Source organism: Camelus dromedarius, chromosome 20, assembly GCF_036321535.1.
Source record: "Camelus dromedarius isolate mCamDro1 chromosome 20, mCamDro1.pat, whole genome shotgun sequence".
NCBI lineage: Eukaryota > Metazoa > Chordata > Mammalia > Artiodactyla > Camelidae > Camelus > Camelus dromedarius.
This window is the reverse complement of record NC_087455.1, coordinates 29,527,884-29,545,309: the sequence shown is the minus strand read 5'-3', so window position 1 is coordinate 29,545,309 and position 17,426 is coordinate 29,527,884. Positions and strand designations below refer to the sequence as shown.

The 17,426-nt window shown below is 44.3% G+C and overlaps 1 protein-coding gene across 2 annotated transcripts in view; it reads left to right on the top strand.

Moving 5' to 3' along the window:
- GRHL2 (grainyhead like transcription factor 2) overlaps positions 1 to 17,426 on the top strand; it is a 142,767-nt gene that overhangs the window by 52,405 nt on the left and 72,936 nt on the right. For both annotated transcript variants that reach the window (XM_010981884.3, XM_010981883.3), the window contains exons 5-7: positions 4,552 to 4,607; positions 7,600 to 7,756; positions 11,231 to 11,342. In XM_010981884.3, coding sequence (XP_010980186.1) covers positions 4,552 to 4,607; positions 7,600 to 7,756; positions 11,231 to 11,342 — 325 coding nt within the window. The remainder of the gene's footprint in view (positions 1 to 4,551; positions 4,608 to 7,599; positions 7,757 to 11,230; positions 11,343 to 17,426) is intronic.

Genomic DNA, 17,426 nt, shown 5'->3' with positions numbered 1-17,426 from the left:
TTTTAGGACCAGTGGTAGCATTAAAAAGTTCATTAATGAATTTATTATAGCTAAGTTGATTTATATTTTATTCTATATCTTCTTTGTAATAGCATTTGGTAAATATTTATACTGGGTATTAGACATTGTGCTAGATGTGGAAGTAGAGGGCAGAGGAGGCGTGCCTTGGTTTCTGTGCTTTAGAAGTTTACTGTCTGTCTATATCTGTGAAGAGAAATAAAAATAGCTGCTGTTTATTGAGTACAACTGGGTGCCAGGCACTGTGGCTTACACAGTTTATTTCTAATATTGACTAAATCACCATTCTGCAGGGAAGATATTATTTTTCACACTTTACAGATAAAGAAAACAGATTCAGAGAGGTTATGAACTTGCCAAAGGTCACACAGCTAATAAGCAAAGAGTATAGTTGATAAATATAAATCAGGGCAGTACTAACACCTAGAACATATAAAACTTGAGAGATGGAAGAAAGAGCTTTCACAGAAAAATCTTATGTATTGTCATCATAAGGCTCAAAGGAAAGAATTTGCTTATTCTATACTACAATTTTGTATAAGTCAGTTAACATAAGTTTATCTAGCTGAAGGAATCAAGGAAAAGATCTCAGTGACCTGATACACTGAAAATTTATTTCTTGCTAATAATAATCTTAATACATGTCTGCAGACCTGTCTTCTGATCAGTGACTCAGGAGTCAAGGTTCCCTTTATCTTGTGACATTACCATCTCTACAAGGGGCTTCCAGGATCACCCCAGGTGGGGAAGAGAGACCATGGAGGTGGTACGCTGACTTGTAAATACTTTGACCTGGAAGTGACACCATTACCCCTGTTCACATTTCATTGGCTAGAATTAGTCACGTGGGCCTAACTAACTGCAAGAGGGCTGAGAACTTTAGTTTTCCCGTTTAGTCCTCCCACGTGTTCAGGAATAATTATCAATGGGTGAGCACTCAATGTTTCTACCATGTATTTCATTATTTAAGCCCTGGTATATTATTTGTCAAATTAACACAGTTTGCAGAGAATCCTGAAATGAAATAGAAGAATGATTATTTGTCATGCCTAATAGACACATGATGGTTAGTTGAGTGATTTTATATTCATCTGTGGACTGATACTGTAGGTTATCTTGGATCTAAGCCCTGGCTAAGGTGATTAATTTTTAACTGGTAGCTCATCTATCCCCACAAATTTGAAGAATAAAATCTTAAAAATGTTGAGTCAGGTACTAAAATGGAACATGACTTCATTTCTGATGAGTGCAGCCAATTTTATTATATTAATTTTAAATACATGATACAGTGTATATCGTACTACCAAACTTCTGTCATTTTGTTATTTTGTTTTTGCATCAAGCAGAATTTTTGGAAAATCCTTAGCATACACATTTTTATACTTTGGGAGGATTTAGGTTTCTCTACATGTAATCAAAGTTGACACAATTAGACGGTCCATTATTCAGGTTCATAGTAGACATCTCCCTGCCTCTTGAATAGAATGGCTCTGGAAACCCCTCTTCTGTTAAAGCTGTTACTTTTCAGCACTATTTGATACTTTGATCATGCTTGCCTCTTGAAAATGCTCTTGGCTTTATGTCCACCGCTTCAGTTATCATCTCTGTCTTGAATACTTTTCCTTTTTTTTTTCCAGCCCAGTCTTCTTCTCTGAGCTCCAAACCTTTATGTCCAACCACCTATTTGACTCTCCACGTGTTCAGAATTTAATTTACAATCTTCACTCATGTTCTCCCCCCTAGTGGAGTGGTACCACCATCCTTCTGGTTTCTCAAGCAACCAGGATATTTTTCTTGATACTTTGCTCTCTGCTTATCCTTGTCTAAGTCATTATCAGTTCATCAATTCCACTTTCTTAAGTGTCTCCGAAATCTATCCATTGTCTCCATCCTGCTTCCACCATACTGGCTTGTGCTATCATTGTCTCTGGCCTATAATACTGTCCACTTTTGTACACTGTACCTGTGACGGTCTTTTCAAAATGCTAATCTGATCATGGCACCCTATCACTTAAATCCCTCTGTTTTTAGGATTAAGATCTAAATCTTTAACAGGTTTACAAGGCCTTCCTTGCACATTCTGTTTCTTCTCTGCCTTTCCCACCTCATCTTGCACATCTTTCCCCATTGTGCTCTCTGCTCTGGGCTTCATTCAGTTCTGTGAACCTGATATGCTCCCTCCTGCCCCAGGACCTTTGTGCATGCTACTCTATCTCTTAGAACTGTAGCCATTAGCCATATATGGCTGTTAAAATTAAATAAAATTAAAAGTTCAATTCCTCAGTTCCACTAACTCCATGTTAGGTCTCACCTTCTACAAGTGGCCAGTGGCTACCATATTTGATAGTGAAGATATAGAACACTTCCATCTTCACATGAAATTCTATTGGACAGTGCTATTCTAGAATATTCTTTACTTCCTTCTATACTCTTCCTTCTGTGACTTCTTCGGAGAAGCCCTCCCTGTCCTGTCCCTTTAGTTCCTAGTAAAGTCAGTTTTCTTTGTATCTAAGTCCACTGGCCAAAGACTACCATGAACACATCTGTAGTCAAAGTTATATTTATTTAGCCCGCTTCTGCAGGGGATCCCTAGGGGCAACTCAGTAAGAGAGAATTGGGAGGAGCTCTTTATCATGTTTGGGTTGTCCTTGACCTCATGAATGCACCACCTTTGTACCCATCATTTGTCTTGACTTATGGTGGTTCTCTCTTACTTGGATTACTTTCCCTCAATTTCTTCAATTAATCCAGGTTCTCCTTAGCTTCAAAGGGTCAGAGCAAAGTTCACAATATCCATAAAATCTTTCTATAATTTTGCTGATCTTGTCTTCCTGGTAATATTCATTCTGTACTTTTTTTAGTCAGGACACCTGAATAAATGAATGAATGAATGTTTCAACACAGACTTTCATATCTAGTTATTTTCTGTATTTCAGTTTCTCTGGTGCTGCCACATGAATTTACTCACCTCCTCAACCAATTTTTATATCTTTGAGGCAGGGAAAGTGTCTTACACACTTTTTGTATTTCTTGCAGCACCAATCAGTGGTGAAGCTCCAGAATATTTCCACTGGATGTCTTGCTGATTGGTTGACTGATTGCAGAAGGAATACAAATCTGTACTTTAATTCTCTGCCATGATTAATGAACCAGTTAACAAACATTTGTCAAAGGTTCTTGCACTGCATTTGGGTAAAGTTGGAAAGGCAAACTGCCTTCTTGGATCCAAGGAATTTATAAGACTGGATAAAAAGAAAGATTCTATGTGTGTGCATGTAAACTGTGGTGTAAGGGTACACTGCATTCTAGAGATGGTGGTTAGAGATTGTGAAGAAAGTTTGAAAAATAGCTGTGAGAAACCCTTCCTGAGTAGGAAATCTTTGAATTACTTGTCAAAAAGTAGAAAGTTATTGCAGAGAAATGAGAGGCAGGAAAGTTGTTTCTTAGGAAGAGATGCTAGAAAAAAGGCCATAGTGGAAGGTCCAGATATGTGTGGCCACCGAGTGCTTTTTCATCAATATTGTTTTTTTTAAGCCTTTTAAATTTTATCTATCTATCTATCTATCTATCTATCTATCTATCTATCTATCTATCTATGTAATCTATCTATCTATTGAAACATAGTTGTTTCATCAGTATTCTGTTATATTCACTTTAGGATCAAGAGTTAGGGCTTTTGTGCAACTACTTTTGAAAAGATTCTAAAATGTAGCAAAATACATTCTACTTGTACTAAGTATATAACAATAAACTTCTATGGACTGAAGCCTCTTCACGTATAATACTGAGAGTTAAAGTTTCTCCCAAAAACCTACTCTTACAACGTTGTGATAATGAAGTTCTTAGAGAAGGGCACCGAGTGCGATCAAGTGATTACTACAGAACAGAATTTCATACACACAGACAGAGCGCCCGAGGAACCAGGAACTGGTCTTAGTACTTTACCTCTACCAATGCATTTAATTCTTCTAATCACTGTAAGCAGGCATTTTACAGACGAAGAAAGTCTGGCACGTGCCTCAGTCTGCACAGACAGCAGGGGTAAGAGTTAGAACTTGACTCGAGACAGTCTTGTCCCAGAAGCTACACTCCTAAAACTCTACATACTGCTTGTGATGTTCTCTGTGGCCTCTGTGTAATCAGTGTTCCATTAACTCAGAATCTGTGACTTTCGGAATAAGTGTTGGAGATAAGAAAATGGAACAGATATTTAGATGTTTGTGGAAACAGTTTCCAGTACCTAAAACACCTTAGGAACCCCTGTGGACATGTGAATATGGACATGTGAATAATGTACAAAGCACAAATGCATTTTCTGTTGCATGTAATTCTGTGTAATTCAGGTCACATGCGAGTTCTGTACACAAATGGTAACCATTTTCACTGTAGTTCAAAACATAATACCAAAAAATGGATAATTTTCCTTTTTAAAATGAGGATAAAACAGTTTGGATCCATTTGACACTTTTTTTTTTCATTTTGCATAATGACTCCCCTACTTGTTTTCATTTTGATGACCTTTACATTTTGCAGAAATTTCGGAGTGCTTCAGTTGGGGCTGAGGAGTACATGTACGACCAGACAGCAAGGTAGGTCACCAGGAGATGCCCCTAGAAGCTGATGAACTGATGGCTGCTTAAATGTATCCCCAAGTTATACTTTTAAACCTTTAAGAGAAAATTCTTTTCTCCACACAATGACTTCTAAATGACTAATTCCAGTCCTGATCAACTTTTTGAGGCCTGTACCCTTTCTTTGTCCTTTCGTTGGCCAGACAGCCTTTCTTAGGTGTTCTTCTGAGCCTCAAACATGTGGGTCTCCAAAACAGCATGTGCAAAACAGAACTCTCTCTTTTTTTCCCTCTTCTTTGCTTCCTTCTTTACTTCTTTCACATGTGTTCTTCCATGTTTATTTCTTCTTGTGCCTAATAATGTAGCCATCCTCCCAGCTACCCACTCAAGAGGTGTGAAGGTCTGCCTACCCTCCTGCTACGTTCCCAGCACCTGCCAAGTGCTGAATGTCCACCTGTCCTATTCCTTCCCCTCACTCTTGCTCGTGTTCTCCTGAGCTATTGGCATATAACTGATCGCCCTGCCAACAATTTCCTTTGGGCATATCTACCTTTTACTGTCCTACAATGGTGCCTCCCATGTGCCAGCAATGCAATAGGGATTGGGGATAAGATATAACCCCTCTTTACAAGAGGCCCATAAACGTTTGGAGGAGTTTGTGATGTCAGACAGGCTGCAGTATGTTTGGTAAGTGATGAGTCCTGCTACAGAGATACATTAATCGACAGCTGAAATGACCAACAGGCCTGGGTGGGGGGATCTGAGTGGGACAGGGCAGAGCGTCACAGGAAGTGGCATTTGAGCTGAATCTTGAAGGATTATCAAGAGCTCTCCAGGGAAAGAAGGAGGATTAAAGAATATTCTAGGTTAAGAGGCCAGATGTTCAAAGGCCACGGTGGTGATCAGGCCTGAAGACAGAACGGCAGGGATGTACTGCCCCCTCTCACTGACACAACTGATGAGTGATTTCACCATCTCAGACAGAATGAAACAAAAATTCCTTATGAAAGTAGTCGGGGGCCCTTTATGTGCTGGTCCCTTGTTACTTTCACTTTGTCCCCTGTTGCATTTCTTGCCACTTTACTTTTACACGTGTGGCCTTCTTCTCTTCTGATCCTACAGGGTCTTGCTTCAACCTCAGGCTCCCCGGTCATCCTCCCCGGATCATCTTAGGCAGAGCTGGGGAGTTCGGAGGCAGTAAAGGGGAGGGGAGAGGCAGGAAAGATAGAGTTCCAAGTCACCTTCTAAAATGTGGAAAAACATCTACAATTTGCATGCTATCAATCCACCGTGTCACCAGCTATTGGGCCAACGAAAAGGGCATCGACCTACCAGCCCTTGACCCGATTTCTCTCTCTGCTGTTGTACTTGTTTCCCGGAGTGAGCAAGTTTCTCAGCCCCTCCTCGGCTGAGAAATGAGGAAGGTGCTTCTTATCTTGCGTTGCGGATAAGCTTGGGGGATGTGAATCTCCTGACGTTATAGTAAAAGTCATTTGTGTTCATATGCGCTTTTATCTGGGAAGAGGGCTCACAGCTTTCTTCATGTTTTTCAAGCAGCCTGTGCCCTAGTCAAGCTCTGAGTTTAGGCAATTCCTAATATCCTGTTCAGGTCTCAGATTTTATGACTCACTGGTTATCTTGAAATTGCTTTTTCCAGGCAAAATGACAGTGGAATTGGTTCTGTCTTGAATGATTTATTTCCCACCTTATCCAAAGACACATATTCTGGAATTTGTTTTGTTTATCAGCTTAAGCCTAAGATTTTTATCATGTCGGGGGAATATGATTTTGTCCCTCAAATTTCTTTCTCATTATGAAAGTTAAAAAAGAATCAAATGTTGCAGAAATATTTAACATAGAAGGCAAAAGTCACCCATAATCTTGTAAGCAGATCATTTTAAGAAGCAAATTCTGAGACATTTTTGCATCAGAAACCTTTCAAACAGACCCAGTGAAGGGCTTCTGATGATTCAGAAAACACTCAAAGCATTTGTAATTAGATCATCACTCTGTGCCATCCTGAAGTGTAGTAGAAGTAAATATTCTGAATGAACATCTTAAACAGAAGACTGTGGTTCATACCCGTTGTTCATTTGGAACAATTGATATATTCTTCAAAGTTGGGAAAAAATCAGTGTTTTTTCCCTTGTATTAATTAAATTGTATTTTAAAAAATAATAGGGAAATTATTAAGAGCAGGGATCTGCAAACTTTTTTTCAGCAATGGGCTAGATAGTAAATATTTGAGATTTGGTGGCCCTATACAGTCTCTCTCACTACTACTCAACTCTCCTGTTGTAGCACAAGAGCAGCCACAGGTGAGATATAAGCAAATGAGTGTAGCCGTGTTCCAATAAAACTTTATTTACAACAACAGGCAGTGAGCTGGATTTGGCCCATGGACCATTGTCTGTAAATTCCTGATTTAGAGCAGCAACCCTGTCCTGAGTTCTTTTGCAGGCTTAAGGAACAAAAGTAAAAAAAAAAACTTCCTGGTATGGAACTAGATTCTTAATGAATATTTGAATTTTAGATTCTTACATTTTGAAATGTTTTAAAGTGGGAAGTAGCTATTTGAAACATGTTGGTTAGACAAAAGAAGTTTAGGTATGTATATGAATTGAACAAAAGCATTCACACGTTTGGCTTGTTCCTAAGACGAACGTAGCAAATTCTATCGATTCTTGAGTTCAGGCATTACAGAGTGCCATCTATGCCCTAGCAGAGGCTCCCTGGCCCAGCCTCGCACAATTGGACAGGCCCATCATGGACTTTCTCCCCTTCGAAACCATCTGGTTTATGGTCTGCTGTTAGAAGTGTTAGTTGTGTGCATTGTACCAGAGTGACCTTTGGTCTGGTCTCATCTCTTCTGCCATATGCTGTGTTTTGTCTCTAAAACAGAGTAAATATTGGTTAACATTCATCCAAAATGCTATTGATGTGAAATTGATCAGCAAGTCAGAGATGTCCAAGTGAGTGAATCTGACCAGTGTTTGTTTTTTGTTCACAGTGGCACCTTTCAGTACACCCTGGAAGCCACCAAATCTCTCCGTCAGAAGCAGGGGGAGGGCCCCATGACCTACCTCAACAAGGGACAGTTCTACGCCATAACACTCAGCGAGACGGGGGACAACAAGTGCTTCCGACACCCAATCAGCAAAGTCAGGGTAGGGACCTCGTCTCTCAAATAAAGCACGGGGAGGGCAGATGAAAGCAGCTGCTACCTGCCAGCCTTGTGGAAGGGCAGGGAAAAAACTCCAAAATAAATAATTCTAGAACAAACGTCAGAGGGTTGGGGCAAGAAAACTTACTGGTTTACAGTTTATCATTTTAATCAGTAACCAATAAACCCCAGGAAGGGACGTGGTAGGAACATGCCTTCTGACTGTATCCAAGGAATTTTCCCGGCTTCATTCATCGCCTGTGTGCTACCTAGTTGTTACTGTTGTTGTTTTCAATCAAATGATCTTCATTTTTCAAGTAAGTAGCTGTGAGTCAGAGCATCTTTATGGGCGGGAAGGAACTGAGCTTTCTAACATAGAGGAGGGTGCAATTCATTCTGTGTCCCTGAGCCCTTTACAGCTTTGTTTAAAAACCATCTATAGCCCAGCTCTTACTCAGGAGTCAAGGGGGAGGCATGCTATGGTCCCTCCCAGGAGTGGCTTGGAGGAATTTTCACATTCATGAGTGTTAGTTCTATTTGTGGGAAATAAAACTGCCCTGGAAGGCTGCCAGCTTCTGGCATTCTCGCTCCTGCCAAGAAGGGAGGGAACTGGTAATCCCTCTCTACTGAAAAGGAAAATTATAGCAGAGCTCTGAAAAGAGGTTGAAGGACTTTCCTGCCCTGCTGTAAAATGATTTATGCTGCTGTGTGCATGGTGCCCACCCCTCCTTATTTTATCCAGAGCTCCCTCCTCCTAAGCTCTTTCTCCAGCACATTGAGCAAGGAACGCTGTGCTGTGCCGGGGCAGTGAGTCTACCCCATCCCCGACCCCCATGCAAAGGTAATAGATGAGGTAGAAGAGAGAGGAGTCACTGGGCACTTGCTGGCCAGCTTGCCTGTTATTAGCTTTAGGTAAAATCATTGCAATGGCAGTCTCTTGAATCAACCAGGTTTTGTGGCTTTGTTTCCACGAGAAAGACACAAAGAATCGCTGCTTATTTGTCCAGCAAGACTTCCTCCCTCAGAGGTTGTCCCAGTGGCAGACTGGAGCTGTAGAAGGCAGGGCAGCTGAGAGGAGAAAGATGGGGGAGATGTGGGGCTAATGTCCAACCAAGGCTGAGCCCGTGGCAGGTGGATGGTGCTCAGTGTGCTGTGTGCCCTCCAGGGGAGTTAGTATGTCCCAGCCCTGTGGTCCAGGATACAGTGGAAGGATGCCCTCATCATCTTTATCACCATCATCACAACAATACAGCTAGTATTTATTGAGTGTATCTTCTATGTGCCAAGCTCTGTGCTAAATAACACACATCTCATAACTCATTTTAAACTAACAACAACCCTATGAAATAGACATTATTTTTATAATGTTACAGATGAACAAACTTGGCCTTTGAGAAGCTAGCAACTGGCCAAGTTTCCATAGCTAAAATGTGAGGGAACCAGGCTACATATCCCAAGCAGTCAACTCCTCACCTATTCTCTTGACCACCACTAAGTGTACTGTGCTGAGTAGCATGGAGGCCTGAAAGGCAGGCGGATGTTAGCCTGGGATCCATCTCCAGAAATACATCCTAGAATTTGCATCCTACACGCTCATATGTGGATACCTGGTAAGAAGACACTGGATAAATTTTCTTTTTAAAAAAATCTTCTAAATTACAAGTGTATAATCATATACACCCTTGTACCAACACCATTATTATCACCATGAAAAGATGATGCATGGTTAGTAATCTAAGGCCATGACAACAGCTTGGAGTACAGGGACTGTTCCAAGAATTCTACTTCATTGAAATCATGGGAATAATTTAATATAGAAACGTTATTTCCTTCCATTCCATTTTGCCTGAAGCAAGGAGCCTTCCTTCTCTTAAGGACTTCCGTCTAACAGCTTTGGAGAGTAGGATGGCCCTTCTCAAAGCAGATCCTTCTTACTCCTCGGCTCTGGGAGAGTGAGTGGTCCGGAGGGAGGAGCGATGCGCTTGGAACCTCCTGGTGCTGGTTTCTGAGAACAGTGTTGCATCCGAGTCGAAGCACGTAGCCTGGACAATGGCAGTTTCAAACTGCCTTCTTCTTTACCACTGAAGACATACAGTTCCAAACCGAGAACATGCCGTTATTTATGCTGTTAGTCATTTGCTAGAAAAAGTTACCTTAAGTGTTATTTTTATTTCAGTGACTGGGGGGCGGGGGCCCACACAGTAAACTCTTACATACAAGTGGAAAAGCCTGAGGAAGGATGGAGAGCAGGCTGAGCGCCAGCAGGTCCCTCTCTCCTCACCTCTCCTCCATGCTTTTGAAGGTCATGCTGCTTGTGAAGCAAATAACATGGATATGTATTTCTAAACTAGATTTTCTAACAGACACCTGCTTTCCTGTATAACAAATGTTCACATAGACACTGGGAATAAGCCAGCTTTTGACTTGGCAGTACGGCCACAAGCATATATCTGGTGTCTATTATTTGTCAGTTTGTCAGTAACCAGGGCCCCCGGGGTGACACTGTCCTGCCCTTGCTGAGTGATAAGTTAGTGGAAGACCTGGCCATGGACTGAGTAATTAAAAATAACTAAGTAGATGGCTGTGAGTGTGTAAAATGCTACAAAGGAGACATTATTGAGGAATGAGAGTCAATGAAATATTCTTCTGGAATAGCAGAAAAAAAATGTCTAAGAAGTATTTTAGATATGGAATGAAAGGGGGAGTGTATTCCTGGGTACAGTATTCCTGATGCTGTAATTAAAGGAGCTTTTTTTGGTTTGTTTATTTATTTTTATGTTTTTGGTACCTTCTCCATCTCATAAATGACAATGAATTAACATATGTTTTGTTTAACAAGGCTACTTGTAACTTAGACTTAAAAGTGGTTTGGGATTCTTATTTCTACAAGGTGTAATTAGTTTCTTAAGCTCATTTTAAAAGTACATCCACTATTTAAATAAATAACATAGTTGACTTTGTATCTTGTGGTCTAACAAAATATCTGTAGCTTAGATCTGTGTTCATCAACATCATCTCATCTTTTAGGATTTCTCTCATTACCTCCACTGATCCAGCCAGAGGCATTTAATGAGGTCAGAGACAGATATTTGCTCCTTTACAAATGTGCCAAACTCTATGCTTAAGGATGTGAAATTTCAAAAATGTGCTTGTTTCCAATATAAGAAAAAAATCTCTTTTGGTATTCCCACTCAACCTCCCAAAACAATAAATTTGCTGATAAATTGGTTAATCTGATTGTTTATGACTACTGGTAAAAATGAGGTAAAATTCTTTTTTCTATGAGCTGTTTTCCTGTCTGCATCACGTTTTAAGGTAGGCCCATTTAACACAATACAAACCTTACAAGTGAGCATCTCTAAAGCAAGTTTACAGAAATGACAGGAAACACAGCTGTGGTGGGACTCCCAGCACTGGAGGGTGTGTGAAGCAGGAGGTGCTGAGCAGAAAGTAAGCTCCGTGGTTGTCCCCTCTGCAGAGCGTGGTGATGGTGGTCTTCAGCGAAGACAAGAACCGGGACGAGCAGCTGAAATACTGGAAGTACTGGCACTCTCGGCAGCACACGGCGAAGCAGAGGGTCCTCGACATCGGTGAGTCCACGTTGACCTCCCTGCGTGGTCTCTGATAAACTGACATGTGGTCATGGTGCAGAGGAGAACCCAGCGCAGAAGTCACAGCTGGGACCCACATTGCCCCCTAGGCGCTAGTCTCTGCACTTTTCCTAGGTATTAGTTCATTTAGGACAAACCAGACTTAAAAATCGAAATCAGCCTAAGTGGAGAGCAAAGCGCTTTTTGCCCCATGAAAGTCAGTTGTGTCTCATGTAATAACAGATTTGGGTTTGCAGAGGCCAGGATAATTTCTAAAGCAGACTTTCACACCCTTTTGCGTTTGAGCCTAGTAGGCAGGCATGCCAGGGGAACTCTTAGCCCTCTGTGACGTGAATAACCTCTCTTGTTTGGTTCTAAGGCACTGGTGAAGGTCACATGACTAGGTAGAGAGCTCTAGTTCTCTGATTCTCCATCCAGTGTTCCTCCCACTGGAGCACACGTCTTGTGCAAACAGGCCTAGGTGGTCAGGCAATTGCAGTGTTTGAGAGCTTTCCTGGCAGTAGAAGGAATGTGTCCACCAAGTGCATTTGCTGGGGGCTTTATCCTCCTAAACATGGTGTCTGCTCTCCAGAGAACTGGAGCCCCCGAACGGGTCTCAGAGCCCAGACCAAGTGGTCGGGTGGAGGGAACTTACTGCAGTTTGGGAGGGCTGAAGGCACCATGAGGCAATCCAGAGAGGAGCGCCAGCAGGAATCTCCTGCTGTCAGTGGGAGGGCTGGAGGACTGAGGAAGGAGGTGTTGGGTGTCATGGGAACCACAGCAGGAACTGGAACAGAGGCTGGGGCTGCCTTAGCAGGAGGTGGGACCACGGAAGGAGCAGCCTTCCCGGAACAGATAGAGCCACAGAAGGATCACTGCTGAGGACATCTCTCAACACCAAGAGGAGGAGGGGAGGCGATGCCCTGCCTCCTCCCTGCCTCCCAGTCTCCCCTCGTGCTTCCCATTGGCCACGTTTACCCTGAAGCCAGAGGGCACATGCCCCTGGCACATGCAGCTTGCAGGAATCAACCTCTGAGCCACAGAGCAAAGCAGGGGGAGTCAGGGCTTGGATCTTACGGTGTCTAGAAATTATTTAAAAACACTAACAGTAATATATGTGTTTCTCAGTAATTTTAACACTTTATCTATGTGCTGCTTCCATAAGAAACAAGTCATTTCTCATTTATAGGCTTTGTTACCATGTTTTGCAGACCAAGAGCGTACAGTCCCCCTGAGCTCAGGTAAAGTGAAGGTTTCCACTGCATTGGGTACCAGAGGAATTAATTAGCCACGGAAAGGATGTTTACTTTGATTTCTTTCATATTGTGACGACATTGTTTAGACCTTCCATCGCACACTTGCTAGGACCCCTTGACCAACGGCAAAGAAGTTAGTAACTAGGTTAAGGTTAGACGCTCATCGTAGAATATATTGAAATTATTGCTGGTTTGTTCTGCAAAATGGCTGTGCCATTCCTTACCCACACCACACACACACACACACACACACACACACACGTCTCCTATTAACTAATCAAACATTTTTAACTAATAAACAAGGAAACTGAGGCCTAGAGAGGCTCATTGACCCACCTTTCCAAATGACTTGTCTTCAAATAATCAGTGCAAGAATTAGTGCCAGAGCCAGGGTGAAAAACAGCCTTCCTTCCTGGGGTCACACACTGAACCCCCAAGACCAACTAGGATGACAGGTTTGGGGATACTTGCCGTAACCTGCTTTATAGTCAATCTGCAGAGAGCAGAGGAACAATTTTATTTTATTTGAAAAGCTAACCTTATAATTATTGCCCAAGAAAATGAGAGGAGCAATTAAATAGAAAATATGGACTAGGTCCAAATAAGGCAAATAATAAAAGCGTTTTACTGGCATACCTGTTGGTTCAACTTTGATGTTGTTACAAGGTTTACCTTTCTTAGACCAGAATGATCTCTCAGATCTCATAGAACTTCAAGTTTTATCTCTCTTCTTTATCATCTCTTGCCTGCCTTCAGACTTTTCCCCCGCTTGTGACCCTTTACACATGCGTGTGTGCACACACGCACATACGTAATTTATGTCTGAGATTTGTGACTTTTACTCAGTGGCTTCATGGCGACTTGGGCTACTTGCCCTGAACCTGAGACCAAGGCACTGAATCGGCCTCTTAGCTTCAAACGGAAAATCGATTTTGGTCTCTGCCCCCTGAACTCAACCTGACAGCTACTCACGCAGGAGGGGGAAGTATGTAAAAAAAAATCTCATCTAATTCATTCTTCTAGATTAAAAAAATAAAATAAAATCAAGCCATCTGTTCCTCTTCCAGTGGGTGGTCAACGCCGTTTCCACTGGGGAGGCCCGAGGCCGCTGCGGCGGACACGTCTGTGCGCTGCGGCCACGCCGGCGGTACCGCGGTGGTGCGGCGTTCGGGGTGTCGGTGCGGCCCCGCCGGGGGCTCCCGGGGCCCGCTGAGGGGGAGGGAGGCCCAAGGGTGCGCGTGCCATGCCTTTGTCAGTTTGAAATGAGAACCTTCTAGGAGCCTCAAAAAGAAAAGGAAGGATCCAAAGCAATTTAATGTATTACCCTTTCTTAACCTCCATGAAACTGGGCTCCAAAGTTGCAGTTCCCACATCCCCGCCGGCCCTGGGCCCGCCGGGTCGGCTGAGGCCTCGGGGTGGTGACCGGAAGCCGGAGTCAGAGACCGAGGTGAGGCCCCTTTCGCTAAAACAAGCATTTGTAGCTTCGGCCCTTGGGGTCTGTGGGTAGAATCTGGGTGCAGCTTTAGGGGAACCTCAGTCTCTTCAAATTATGCACAACACGATTTTGTGTGCATGAGTGTGCCAATCCTTTCATCCCATTTTCCTGGGGTGCCCGGGACAACCAGCCCTCCCTCCGGCACGCTGTCTCCAAGCAAAGCCCACTGGAGCCTTCACCTCTCTGTGTCTTTCCTTATCTGGCTTCCCCTCGGCGCCCCTGGTGTCTCTGGTAGCTGTGGTAACCATGCCTGGTGGGCATTCTGCGTCTTTCCTGACATAGATTTGTCTGTTGGTTGTTGGATTATTGGTTGCTCTTGGTGGCTGCTCCTCATTGCCCACATCCTTCGACGTGCCCCTCTGTGCCAGCTGCCTGATAGGAGAGGACAGTGTCCCCGATGGAGCCCTGTCTGTGTGTCCATGAGCAGGAGAGTGGGAGCCTGAGGGCCAGGGAAGGAACTGGTGAGCACGTGGCGCCTCAGAGCACGTGGCGCCCAGCTCCCAGCATCCTCGTGTCCTCAGTGGGGCTCTCGGTGAGGCTGTTAACTGCGTCACACCAGACAAGTTCCCTCCTTAAGTAGATATGTCACCCGGCTTGGTCCTCACTTCTTGCAGGCCTTTGCTTGTTGTCATCTTATCAGAGTCCTTCCCTGTCATTGTACCCGAATGTCACAGACTGTTCCCTCTCGAGCTCCCTTACCTTTACTGCAGTGCTTATCACCCCCAACATCTCATTCTGTACATATATTTCTGTTTTTATTGTGTCCCCCTCTTGCTAGAAGGCAAGTCCTTCTAAGGACACACACCTAAGGGCAGACACTGGTCTGTTTTGCTCCCACTCTAGCCCCAGTGCTCAGCACAGGGCCTGAGTCTTCGTAAGTTTTCAGTAAGTATTTCCTGAAGGAATGAATGAGTGAGTGAATGAATGAATGAATGAATGAACGAACATGTGGGTGAAAACTCTTATTACACTGACAGGAGGCGGGCCCCTGGAAGGAGTGAGCTGTGTCTTAACAACAACTCCCACGTGTCCGATGCCGTCTACATACCAGGCTCTTCCTGTGCATCAGGCACATGCATTTTGTCCTTCATCCTGAAAACAGCTCATCGTATTGTTTAAGAACTGAGATGGTGAGGGGCAAAGGATTTACCCAAGTTCCAACCCCTGGTATGTGGTGGAGGTGGGATGGAATCTCAGGAGTGCTGGAGTTTGCAACCCTCGTATTTTTTTCTTCTCTGTCCTCACTCCACCATCTGTCATCTTTGTATCCCAACGTCTAGATGGTTCTTGGCCTCCACCAGGCCCTGACTACCTGCATACTCTCCCGGGTTGAGGTCCTGCTTTTCCCTCCAGGCACTGAGAGCGGCTTGCACTCTGGGTGGCGGGTTTCTTGGCGGATGCTAGTTCTGGCATTTCTGAAAGCTGGTGATTCTGGTGCATTAGGCCGTAAACTCTGTTGGTGGTGGGGAAGGAAACATGCCATGAGCTCTTACTGGATAGAAGTAAAACGAACCAACCCCAGCCCAAGTGCAGCCTGCTGCTTTGCAGAGACACAAGCAGAGTTCTCCAGGTCTCACAAGTCCCTTCTTGTGAGCTGCGTGGATAACAACAGAAATTCCAGGTCGCGAGTAGTCTGACGCTCCGCAGCCCAGGGAGCGCCCCTGTGCCGGTTGTACCTTCCGCAGGGAATCACCACCTGATGATGCCTGTTGTTTGCTCATCTCTGAGTGTGAAAGCCCCTTTCTAAGGGGACGTGGAGTTGGTGCTGGTGCCATGTTAGTTACCACCAGCTTCCAGAAAGCCAGAGTAATTCCACGTTCACTCAGCAAACGGACCCTGTGTTAGGACTGGCAATTCAGATAAATAAGGCAGAGCCCCATCCTCAGATTGCTCAGATCTGGAGGCCGAAAGATGAATGGCTGAGATACCACGTGGAGGGGGAAGTCAGAGGAGCGCTTCCCTGAGATGTTTCTAGGACCCCTCTGGAAAAGTGGCGAGAACATCTGAGGGTGGGTGAGGGGGCTGTGAGCCAAGGAAACAGTAGAGGGACAGGGATCAAGGCAGAAAAGCCAAAATGAGATCGGCACCTTATTCTAAGGGATGGACAAGCTCATGTGTGAGCGTGTTTCACTGGTGGGCGTGTCATTGCTTCAACTAGTGCAGGGAGTGGGGTGAAGGAAGGCAGTCCCCAGTAAATTGGGTTGAGAAAAGGAAAGAGAAGGGTTTGGTAGTCGTGGAAAGGCTTGCTTTTTTAAGTGGAATCTTAGGGCAACAGGGATATGAAGGGTAGATGGAATTTGCTGGCCTCAAACTCTAAAAGGAGCCCCATGTAAAGCTGTTTCCATGAGGTTCAGCCTGAAGTTCTGAGTCCCCTGTGGAGGCTGAATGAGCCCAGCAGGGTGTCTAGGGGCCCAGGACTCCGAAGGTTCCAGGTATTAGAGGGCCATTGACTCTTACCACGTGTCCTGTTGGTAAACCTCAGAGCTGCAGGTAGAATTTTGGGAAAATGCTATCTCGGGTCCTCTGCAAAGACCCTGGGGTGGGCACGTCACCACGCCAGATGCTGAGGGGACTACGCTCAGAGTCTCTCGTCCTCTGCCGCTTTGACACCATCTTGGCTCCACAAGTCTGGTTTTGGAGTTGTGCCAGGGGGAGACTGAAGCTTCTGTGTGTGTGTGTTTATACTTTTTTATACTGAGGTGTGATATATGCATACTTGGTTTTTAGCTAATCCATGTTTTCCTACTGTTGGAAGGAGTTTTAGAGATCAGGAATAGCAAGTGAGGGCTGGGAAGAGTTGTCCTGCATACTGTCCTCATCCAGGCGGGCGTGTTCCGTTCACACACCGGTCCTCCCAGACTTCTGACAAGGAGGGGACTGGGCAGAAACCGCAGGCAGCTGGGATATGTGAGGAGGGGACATTTCTCTGTGACGCGTTGCAGCGCTTGATTTTGGAGGCTTTGGATGCCCATTGACGTTTAGCAGGACTGTGACGCAGTGATGATGTATGTGTTTCAGAGAGGTGATTCTGGGCTAGCGTAGGGGTGGGATGCAGTGAGGGAGAGACTGGTTATAGCTGGGAACTCAGAGAAGTGAACTATAAAGGACTGATACAAAGTTAGCCCAGGAATGAGAGATGAATTCGGGAACTGGTGAACCTTCCAGACTGACTGGCTGTAGTGATGAAAAAGATCCTAGAAGAAAAGCTCAGCTTTACTAGCGAGGTGGATACCCTGCCCCGAGGTAGGGGGTCCAGAGGAGCAGCGGGGCCAGCTGTCAGGTGGGTGGAGGTTGGCCAGGTATTGAGCACAGCCAGGGACGCGATGAGTTTAA